Source organism: Populus trichocarpa, chromosome 6 (assembly GCF_000002775.5).
Source record: "Populus trichocarpa isolate Nisqually-1 chromosome 6, P.trichocarpa_v4.1, whole genome shotgun sequence".
Taxonomy (NCBI): Eukaryota; Viridiplantae; Streptophyta; class Magnoliopsida; order Malpighiales; family Salicaceae; genus Populus; species Populus trichocarpa.
This window is the reverse complement of record NC_037290.2, coordinates 4,545,062-4,556,556: the sequence shown is the minus strand read 5'-3', so window position 1 is coordinate 4,556,556 and position 11,495 is coordinate 4,545,062. Positions and strand designations below refer to the sequence as shown.

At 35.6% G+C, this 11,495-nt stretch overlaps 2 protein-coding genes across 2 annotated transcripts; both read right to left on the bottom strand.

Annotated features, from left to right (window-relative positions):
- Nucleotides 1-916: 916 nt before the first annotated feature.
- LOC18099914 (zinc finger protein 3) lies at nucleotides 917-2,274 on the bottom strand. Its single transcript, XM_024604319.2, has one exon. The coding sequence runs from the start codon at nucleotides 2,052-2,054 to the stop codon at nucleotides 1,032-1,034; it is 1,023 nt and encodes a 340-aa protein (XP_024460087.2). The 5' UTR covers nucleotides 2,055-2,274; the 3' UTR covers nucleotides 917-1,031.
- A 154-nt stretch (nucleotides 2,275-2,428) lies between these two features.
- On the bottom strand, nucleotides 2,429-9,813 carry LOC18099913 (bifunctional purple acid phosphatase 26). Its single transcript, XM_006381037.3, has 10 exons — nucleotides 9,552-9,813; nucleotides 8,744-8,970; nucleotides 7,982-8,182; nucleotides 7,471-7,582; nucleotides 6,505-6,731; nucleotides 5,503-5,641; nucleotides 4,133-4,353; nucleotides 3,687-3,808; nucleotides 3,438-3,599; nucleotides 2,429-2,729 (listed from the first exon to the last, which is right to left on the bottom strand). The coding sequence occupies exons 2-10, from the start codon at nucleotides 8,933-8,935 to the stop codon at nucleotides 2,654-2,656; spliced, it is 1,452 nt and encodes a 483-aa protein (XP_006381099.1). The 5' UTR covers nucleotides 8,936-8,970; nucleotides 9,552-9,813; the 3' UTR covers nucleotides 2,429-2,653.
- Between the last annotated feature and the right edge of the window lie 1,682 nt (nucleotides 9,814-11,495).

Below are 11,495 nucleotides of genomic sequence, written 5' to 3'. Positions count from 1 at the left end.
AATATTAAAATAATATTTTTTTATTTTTTAAAATTTATTTTTAATATCAACATATCAAAATGATAAAAAAAAATAATTAAAAAAAAATTCAATTTTTTAATAAACATATCCTAGACAAATACACTAAACTGAAATCTTGTGGTCAATACCTAAAAAGTTATAGTTTCTTGGATATACTAAACTGATGTGAAGGGCGATCCTTTGAAAAGAAAACCTAGTCTTGTCCGATGCCCAAAATGGTTGAGGATATACGATATCGTTATATATATATATATATATATATATATATATATAAACCCTTATTAACTCATGAAATTATTCGTTTCATATTATCCCAGAAGATGCCAATACAGCATCAATATTCATGCACTGGATCTTATGATTAGTGGCTTCTAATGAAGAACAGGAAGGAAATCTCAATTTATGGCTCTAAAATAGCGTGTTAATATTGTGCACAAATTAAGAGTTGGTGCATGCCACCCCTTTTCAGTATGTTTGCGAGATCTTCTTTAGAATCAAACGGATTCTCACCCAAGAAACAAACTACAACTTCTGTATCAAAATCCCATATTTAAGTTTACATCTCTCCCGAATTCATTTCATTAATTAGCAGTAGAGCTCCAAGTAAAATTCTTCAAAAACCTAGCGACGAAATATCCATCTAACATTGGCGAAAGATTGATCTTAGAGAAGGTGTGATTGCTCGCATGGCCTATATAAAACAGGGGAAACTCTGATGCTTAGAAAAATACAAAACACAAGTAGGGAAAGATCATGAAGGTCGACCTTTACGCAGTAAGATCCCATGCATCAAGTTTCGCAAGGCCATATGGAGAGAGGAAAAATTGTGCATTGACATTATAAATTAGAAACCAAAGAAGACAACGAAATAACTAAGCATGTTTTTGTACGTATCTTTAGTTCAATGTGAAATCCAAACACATGATGAATAAAAACAAATAGAAATAGAACAAGAAGCATAAACAACTAGCATGCTTGTAGTATTCTACTAGACAATAGTAATTAATTTTCTAGAGCTTGAGTGACAAATCAAGTCCCGAATCATCTGTTTGATAACTTTTTGGATGGTCAGTTTGCTGGAAATGATCAGTACCGGGAGGCTTGTTGATTGCAACAGTATTGGATGATGGAGAAGAACCAAAATTTCGAAGGAGATTGTCCTCAAACCTTGAAGAAGATGAGGAACTAGAAATTCCAAATCCACCACTAAAAGCATTCAAACTCTCTGTCGTTAGTGATTTACCATTCGAAGGTTGTGTATTCATCGTAGTTTGCCCAGACCAACCACCATGGGCGTCGTAGCGAAGCCCTATGGGGGATGTCCATGGATAAGGAGGCGATGTCTTGTGAATCAAGGAATCCAACCGTACCCCAAGTGACCTATTTAAAGATCCATAATATGGGTTTGTTGAGAGGCTTGAATAGGGATAATATGGCAAGTGTACTAAAGCACCCACATCCATCTCTTGACGCCTCTTGGCTAGTGTCCTCTCCTGTTTGTGTGCGTTTTGATGCCCACCTAAGGCTTGGGATGTGGAGAACTCTCTCTTGCAAAAGTTGCAAGGGAAAACCCTAGACTCGGTTTGCTTCAAGGTCTCAGCGGTAGACTCTTTAGCATGAGAAGATCCAACATTCATGGGGCTTAATAGATTGAATTCTAGCTTCGACCCGCGGATCGAATTATCTCTAGAAAGCTTCAAATCCAGCAAAACACGAGCACTCGATTTGGGAAGGAGGGCTGGTTCAGATCCTTGGACAACTTTCTCTTTCATATTCGTATTGACCATCTCTGTTTGATCTAGTTCACTACCATCTCTATGTGGTGTTCCTTCCGAGGTTGCTGATATGCTAGAACCCTCAGAGGGGCACCTTTCTGTACCAACTGTTTCCATTGAGAACTCAAGAAAGGTCAAGCTTGAGTTTGGTTTGGCATAAAGATTGTGAAAAATGTTCCTCTTTTTATCGAGTCTTGAATTAATGTAGTATCTTTTCATGAATGGAAAGAATCCCATTGTGTGGTTATTACAATGCATCAATTGAAAAAAGGGCTTGAATGATGACGAAGCTTAGAAGATTTTGTTTCATTAAAGAGGATTCTCATACAAATATTCCTAATATGTAATTGAACTCCTGTGAACAGGGTTGCACAATCAAAAAGAGTCAAACTTTCGTAAATGGCAGCCAATGCATGATTTGGTGGTTTTCTGAGCATTAAGGAAAGGAATTATTTGCATTAAGGGAAATTATCTTTCCAGTTATGCAGTTCTTATTTATTTTTTTGGATAATGACTCATGGTAAAAGATTAATGCTTGCGATATCAATATCTTGTAGAGGTTTTTCCAATGCTAAACTGGACTAGGCGCGTGTTAATATAATGCATTTGCTTGCAAAGAAAAAAGCCCTTGATAGCATAATCTGCACACCTTGATCATTTCACTGGATTCTGTGCATTTATGGGACAGGATATTGCACTGACAGGACAGGCATTATCCATGTGCTTTTGTTGAGGAACCATTACAATTGCAGGATCAAAATGAATCTCCATTCAGAATGCTTGATTAACTAACATTCCATTTCCATCAATCTTGCCGAATACATCTGGAGATAACTTCCGGAGTTCTTGAAATATTGTCAGTAACTTGAAACCCAGCCAACAACAGTCCTCAAATGATGCTGCGTCAATTTCTTTCTTCTCAGATTTCTTCCCCTGTGTAGACACAGCCCAACTTTGTAAATATTATCTCATTAGCAAGATAAAATAAAAACTCTGATTACATTCTGATATGATGATAAATTGTCAGTGCATAATAGTTTTAGACTTCAAGTTATACTTCTTCATTACGAAGGCTAGATTTGTGAGTAAATTTAAATTTCTAACTATTATGACTATTTACTACTGGAATTATTTATTCCTTTCAATAGGATAACATGCCCTTGTCAGCGTATCTTCAATATTGCTAATACTCCATCACAAAAATAAATAAATAAATTCTACTTGCTTTCTCTGTTAATTGTTCCATGCAGGGGTGGAACAAGAATTTTAGGATTGGTGGGGGCAATACGAAAAAAAGTTGGATAAACTTGAAAATAAAGTGGGGGGGGGGGGGGGGGGGGCATAAAGATAATACATAATTTTTGGGGGTAAAAAATATATATTTCCTATAAAATAAGCCTAAACATAAAGGATATGATTAAAATTACTCCAAAATTTTAGGACTAGCATGTTAACCAAACACATAGACCTCCCCTGGTTCCATGCTCTTCTTATACGAATATCAGTGTTGCCAGAAATGACAATTTAGAGAACATTGCTTACATCTGATTTTTCAGAAGCAGAAAACTTGTCCTTTTCGACCAAAAACACAATTGCTGTTATATTGTGGGTACATTGAAAAAAGTGGTAAATTATACTTACCAGTACTGGTTGTGTAAGACAAATGCATCAGTTGGCACTTTTTTCCCATCATCATTGCGGTTCCAATGGTAGATTGCATGTGTCCTGTTCTTTATCTCCAATGTGGAGTGCCCATAACTGGCTTCTCTGAATGCCGAGTAATCTGGTTGTGGATCTCTAAACCTGCAGGATGAATGCAACAATTATTTAATACCACCACCAGCAGTGTTCTCTATATGCAGAATCTTTTCCCCGAGTAGCTTCAGTTACCTTCCGGCAAGACCTTCTTGATTTCCTCCATCTCCGACAGTAATGTAGACAGGGGCAGATTCATCTGCTGCTGGAAAACGGTCACCACTAGATACATTGTAGTGTATGTTTGAGACTCGATACTGAAATTGGAAAAAACAATTTATGAAAAACAGTGCTTTTCTTCTAGTCCAAGGAAAGATATTTGTCAATGGAATTGTATAAAATTGTAAAACAAAATTCATGACATGCATGCAGCATATATTAGCATGACTAAATGATGATCAAAAGTACTGTGCTTCGGATTTACAATTTGTTTAGTTGATGACAAGTTAAAAGTTAATTGGATTTTGAATGAACCACCAAACAGTTTCTTCGATAAATTTTTTTTTCTGAGATCTTAACATACAAACATTAGCAACCAGACTGTAAAACAAAGGGAAAAACATATGAGGAAAGAAGCATACTGATCTTTCATAAGCATGGACATGCCCAGCAAAAACTACATCAACTTTGTAACGAACAAACCACTTCTCAAAGACTGCCCGCATACTTTCACCTTCCATGAAGTGTGCTTCGTTACTGTTGTAGATGGGGATATGCATAAGAACAATGAGCCAAGGTGTCTTCTCCCTGTCAACCCTTTTAAGTTCTTCTCTGAGCCATTCCCACTGAGGGGTATATTTCACTGTTCAAAAGTTCAAATAAACTTAGGGAAATAAATCACACAGCTCTTCCCTTGAAAAGAACGCTATATATTTCTATGTCACAGGGGTTTAATTATTCACTTTGGTTTTAGCGAGAGAGGTGAAACTACTTGTATTTGCTGAGAATTTTACTTGAAACATAATTTTAACGCAAGCATCTCAGAAGACACGTTTGTGGAATGCACTGATTTCGCTTGGTAGATTTCAGGCTGTCCCCATTTTAACATTTTTATACACCAAGGTCTTGAAACCATAGCGGGTAACAACATGTTGACAGAACAGGGAGGAAAAATACTACAAATACTCCTGCTAAAAATCCTTCACTTTTAATGATAATGCATATCCTCCAGGGAATGTAGATAGTCCTTGTGGATTTTCAGGAGCAGCACAATAGATGCTACAAAATCAGGTAGGAGATGCTAGCTAACCTGACAAATTGAGACATTATGACTGCTGGGAAGAGATCAAAAGTGTAGGCATTGTAAGACAATTCGATGACTCGTGCTTTTATTAACGTGCTTGGGACAAATTGTGTAGCTAGTTTTCCCTCTTCCAGCATTATGCAATTCTATAGCAAGGCCAAGGGAAACTGCTGCACAAAGTGCAGTACCAATGAACAACCTTATGAACAGGCCAAGCACCCATGGTGCAAATTGAACAATAGGAATTTTTACCATACGAACACTCTAATCTGAGACTGTCCTATGACTAACATTAAAATCGTAAAGTTTTCTTGACACTGCACTTGGTCACAATTTAAAGAGAAGTTTTTCACCTGTTACTTATAAAATAGTTTAAAATAGTTTCCTCAGGAAATTTTAAGAGGCTGCCAAGACTTCCAGAACCATGCTGGTCAAAGACCCTTGTCAAAACCTTTCACCGTATGTGATTGACATTATTAATATCAATCACAAAAGGTTCTGAAGTAGTAAATTATGAGATGGGAGAATGGAAAATACTCGTGTTTATGCTGATAAATTATGTCATTGAAAATTAGTGAACTCCCACTGTGAGGTAGGAGAGGAATAGAATGTGATTCATTGGACTACTTTAGTGTGGATCCATAAAACAATGCACCATAGGATGACTGCTGAATTGATATCAATGTAGAGAAGGGAATGAAAAGTTACCGAAAGAAGAATAGCTGGACAGCACAATTATATGAGCAGATGCACGTCTGATGGCATACCAGAAAGGGCTGCTGCTTTTGGAGGCTAAATGAGGAGTAGGGTATCGATTAAGATAAGATTTGAAAGGAATAACTTCTCCCTGTACATATGTTACAATTGTAAAGAATTAGGAACTGAACAAGAACTTTAACTTCTAAGGAAAACTGATTTCTACATGTGAACTATATTGCTAAGCATTGCATGCTGAATGTATGAAATTAAACAAAAAGGAAAAGAAGAGACAAAAAAACACCTAATAAATTATTTAGGTTATTAAGGTCCACACACAGAAGCTGAAACTCATGTCTTGTCATGCAAACTGTCAGTAAATTTGCTGTATTCTTTGACTTATTGATATTTCATTTCTTAAGGACTAAAAATTTTTGCAAATTAGGGAAAAAGCAGTTACAGTAGGTTCAATGGTACAGTTAGTTAAATCATCTTATATAGGTGTAGCTGGATATGGGGGTTTACAATAAGCAACAAGGATATACACAAGGAAAAATATCTAACAGAAATTGAAAAGATCAAGTAAAAAAAACTTTGCATGTGTCCACAAGACTATTCCATGCTTATGGAATGGAATGAGAACAATGGTACTGTAGGAACAACGAGAAGCAATAACCTGTAAACGGTCCAGAGAATGTTTACTGTCAGTGTTACCATTTCAGTATGCGAGTTCTTTTATTCGTTAGACAACATTACTAAGCATGGATCACTATAACATCTGATGGGATCATGATAATCGTGGCAGTATAGCAGCAATGGAATATGAAAAGAATCTAAAAATGGTCCAGATGTTTGCTGTATCTGCACACAAATATTTCTTGTGCAATGGACAGCATATATCAAGAATTCAAGATAGACCGGAAGTTCTCATAGCACCGAAAAGTTAAGTTAAAAACTGAATGATGACATCATGACAGAAAGCAGTGCAAATTGATGACTGACTGAACACTGTACCATGTAAGGCATGTACTCTATTTCATGATTTCCAGCAGACCACATCCATGGCTGATATGCTGCACTGCGCTCAACAAAACGACCCCAGCTATCCCACCGTATACCAACATCATTGTATTTATATCTATCAGCATAAGCAAGATCTCCAACAAATAATACCGCTTGAGCTCCACTCTGCATGTAATGCTCAAGTGTAGACAGGGAATTATATGTCTGTCCCAAGTCACCTGGAATAGAAAAGGAGTAACGTATTATTGAAATTCATAAGAAAAGAAATGGATCCAGAGCCTCCAAGCAAGGGACCTGCCCCATTGGAGATACCACAACCTCTGGGTTCTTTAAAGAAAGGTAAGCCTTTCATCCAATGACATGCATACAGAGAAAAGAACTTATGGATATCAACTTTAAGGCGATAGAAAGGAAAAAAGGAAGAGTAGAAGTATCATGATTAACGCTGCAAAAAGAAAAAGGCCGTGATTAGATAGAGGAATTCCCTTGAGAAGTTGGATTTTTGAGAAACACATGACTCTGGCATGCACAAACCCTAGCCGGTTCTTTAATTCCAAATAACGAGCCTCTCTTTCATTGTAACATGCCACGTTTTAGTTCAAAGACATAAGAAATTATCCATGGCACATTCTGATAGTCTTCTCTAAAACTTATATATTGGGTGCCCATCAGGCAGGGGAAATATTTTGTCCAGGTGAAGTACTAATTTCCTCCAAGTTCTGGAAATTTCAATTATCTAATTGTTTTTTAATAGCCATTATCATGCTTCACGTAACAGAACCATGTCAAGCCTAAACAGCACAGATTCCATCAAATATATGGTACCAAAGTATATATTTATATATATATATGAAAATCAGCAGTACATATCGAAGTTCAACGCAGCTTACTATTTTAACCTTTCAAAAAATTTACAACGGTCCCTATAAGACTTTGTAAAGAAGGGGAACAACTCACCAATTATTCCAAACTTGTAAGGAGTATCTGGATTGATCTTTGGAGGTGTTTGGAACCAGAATTCTCGAGAAGAATCACCGCTGCCAATCTTGTAGTAGTACTTGGTCTCATACTGGAAACAAGAAAGAAACTCAAGTGGTTACTCCTTAAGCAGTTGTGAGCCAAAAAGATTTCCAAATTGGTTGTGTGTCAATTGGCGTCGCATGGAAATTCAATTGGAGCATGTTTATATCCATACTAACTACTCAAAAGTCATTCTTATGTGTTTGGCATAGCAGAAAACCCCCAGAGTGCCTTTTTAATCTATTTACTATGTGAAAAAGCTCTGCCAAGATCAGAACCTGTTAAAGTTGATATATAAGAGGGTGAGAGACTTTTTCAAGTAATTTCTAACACAATAATTTACTATATCAACTTGCAGTTGGTAATTTGTATGTTACTCAGAGAAAAAGACAAAAAATATCCAGCAATTCATCAATTTACCTACTTCCATGGTTCAATTAACAATTACCTCAAGGCCATCAACAAGGCACTGATGAATGTAGCCAGACTTGTAATTGTAAAAGGTATAATTTTTCACTGTCCCCTCTGCAGTAAAATCATATTTCTTCTTTGACACACCATATTGCACTTTGTTGGTGCCTGGTTCATCAGGTGTCACCCACGAGATAATTACAGCCTTTCCATTGTAGTCACCTTGGGTTATATGTACCTATGGTTAAAGTAATTCAGGAAAATATGGTTAAATAACAAAGAAATAACTATAAAAAGAAACAAAATGCAGATATATATGGTAGATGATATTCATCCCATCATCATCTGAACAAAATGATTCCAGGAACTCTCAATTGAATGAAAAATGTGCTTGTGGTAACACAGTTTAGTAGGTTTCAAGATATATTAACCTCGTATTGTCAAAAACATCAATCAGTAATCTTTGCACTTGAATGCTACTTCATTTGTTGTAACACCTCTTGACTTTAGTTTTTCTTTTAGAAAAAGGACCTAAAACCTATTTAACAAACAGAGGTACTTGATTACACTAATCTACTTGCTGTGTAAAAGGGGTCCATATAGAAGGTGTAAGAAAGACAATTAGAATATGCACATGCACCGAAACATCATTTCTTTTCCTTTCCATCTTCACATAATTGCATGATAATTCCATGAGCATTAAAGTTGGGCAGAACAGACAAGATAATCAAGTAGATCCATATGCCCATATGTAATCTCGCCACAGATCTTTTAAGCACAAGATATTCCAATTGCTTACTTGTTGTGGTGCATTATAACCCTTTGGGACTGCAAATACTTCATTATCAAGAGGGATGTCAATAGATGGCCATTCTGACCGAATGAAAGCGCTCGTTATCCCAGCATTTCCATTCTTGACAAAGCCCAAGAAGATGACGAACACCAGTATAAGTTGAAGCAACATGGACTGTGTCTCAACAACCTTTGGCATGATTATTGATCAATCAGCCACTAACAATTCAATAGCTGCTCCCATAATCAATGAAAAATATCAATCACAACGGAAAATCAACAAAAATAGCCTACTATCCATGTTCAACTAGTAATTCTCCTCTAAAACCATATTTTCCGAAAACAAATAATTCAACAGCTGCACACAAAATCAATGCCAATATATCAATCGATCACAAGGACAAATCAACAAAAAAAGAAAAACAAACGCTACTATCAATTCGGACAAGTGATTTCACTCTAGAACCATATTTTCATTCCAGGATTTCAAAACCTTTTTTAAGCTCTAAGCTCAAATAATTCACACCAACCAATTCTTTGTAGAATCGATTTTCAACTCTAAAATCAAACAAATACATGCCGTTTTGAAATTCTTCCAAAAACATCAAAACAAGAGAACAAAAGCATTACTTTACAACAAGAAAAATGGCTGACAAGTTTTGTCTATTTCAAACATAACCAACAGAAACCAAGACATCAAAATCAGCCAGCAACGAAAGGGACTGCAAAGGCAAAGAGAAAAACAACAACCTGAGCTAAAAAACTTTCAACATCATCGTCATCATTTTAACCATTGAATTGATGAGAAATCGTACCTTAGAACATTAATTTGAAGAGGGTGGCAGAGGTGGTCATATGATGATAATGTATGCATCAGACTTTATATGGAGAAAGGGAAGAGGAGGAGTAGGTTAGCAGGGAAGAACGTGGTGGCGTGACGTAAGTTAATTAGATAGAAAAGACAGTTTGTCGTGTGGTTTATTGATTGCCTTAGAGCCTAGAATATATGTGGTAAGTTGCAGAGGATTGATTACATGGCAGCCCATAATTGGTAGGTTTCCTTCCTTGCAAGGTCAAATGGCTCGTGTCTGCAATACGATATAAGAACTCATGTGTGATTCAATCCTAAGGATGTGCTCTTGGATGAGATAACGTCAGAGTCATTGTCTTTTTCTGGGCCATGTCGAATATTCCACATTAAATTAAATTAAAAAAAAAAAACTAAAACGGAAAGGTTGTCGTGATAGTGTTAAACACCGCTCACTCCATAATGAACGAGAGCAGTGTTTTTTTTTTATTTTGGTTGCCAAATGTCTTTTTTAATTGATTGGGTCCTTCGATTGTAAAATTGATAGCCAATTACTTCTTGTTTGCTTCTGTTATCTTAGTTACAAGCATCTTTCCTGGTAGAAACTCAAATTGAATGGCCAAATTGGTCTTTTCTACTGGCTGCATTGTTTTATTTTTTCCTGTTATTGTATGAAAAAAATGGAGGGGAGGAGATAAAAAACTTGTTGAAGCCACGTTTGGAGTCTAACGCCATCACACTACCCTAGAGAAGGAGCTCGAGAAGACAATTTCGACAGCAAATTTAAGGCTTTTTATTTTTATTTTGTCCCCAGTTTTTTTATAATCTCAAATTTCATCTAGCTGTAGCTAATTGAGACCCAATTAAAGCTTATACGGGAAGAGAGTAAGGGATCTAGTTAGGATTATGTTCATGACCTGAATTTTATGGGTTACCTCATATTGACCGGGATCGAAATAATATGACATATTTTTTATATTTTATCTTTAATTTTTTTGTAACTCTTCAATTTAATTTGAGATTTAATCCAACCCGAGATCAATTAAGACCCAATTAAGACATAGACAGTGAGAGAATAAAGGAAGGAAAAGGAAGGAGACATATTGTCAACTAGATTAACTTATTGTGGTTGTATCTATTATCGGGTCGTAAGTTTCGTGTGTTAATTTAGGTCAATACAATATGTCATCGATTTTTGTTTTCACTCCCTAAAATTCTTTTATGATTTAATGCTTTAAAAATTCTGTTGTTTCTTTCACATTTAAGTTGGAGTTAGACAAAGGTTAAAACGATAGCAACATGATTTTTTTAAAACTCAATCGGCACTTGAACATGACAATTAGTTCGCTCTTGGCCTACTAGGTCGAAGAAGTCACACCAATTTATTTTTCATTTATTAATGCACGTGATGATAATGAAGCGCGAGCCTCGAGTCTATTCTACTCTAGTATCTAAAGTCTAAATTAAACCACCATATGCAGTAGTAGTTATAAGTTTTATATCAAAATTGAATTTTTTTTTAAGGTGTATTATCAATAAAATAGAAAAAATGGTGATCTTAATTTAGGGGAATAAGAATGATTATTTTTTTAAAAGATGACAATAATTAAACAATTTTAAATGTTTTTTTTATTCCTAACGAGAAGGAAATTAGAGTGAAATTATTTCAAGGAGGGTGAGAATAAAAGTAAAGTAAAGTAAGGGAAGAGGGTCATAAATCAAATATGTGAACTTTTGGGAGGGTATAGTTGAAAGAACCCTTTAATATAAGAATTAAATTGCATGTTATATAATTAAAAAAAAAAAGAATTGCATAATATAAAAGAAGGAAAAGCCTTGTTGAAAAATCTGCATTGTCTTTTGTTCTTGTGATTTGCTATTCTAATCACAGTTTTGGAATTGAAAAGTCATAAAGGTTTTGTATTATTCACCCCTAATACTTCATTCTCAA

Coding starts and splice junctions, on each gene's coding strand:
- LOC18099914 (XM_024604319.2), bottom strand. CDS start 2,054: ATGCATTGTAATAACCACACAATGGGATTCTTTCCATTCATGAAAAGA.
- LOC18099913 (XM_006381037.3), bottom strand. CDS start 8,935: ATGCCAAAGGTTGTTGAGACACAGTCCATGTTGCTTCAACTTATACTG. Junction 8,183..8,743: donor GTTATAATGCACCACAACAA/GTAAGCAATTGG, acceptor CTTTAACCATAG/GTACATATAACCCAAGGTGA. Junction 2,730..3,437: donor GTCTTACACAACCAGTACTG/GTAAGTATAATT, acceptor GTGTCTACACAG/GGGAAGAAATCTGAGAAGAA.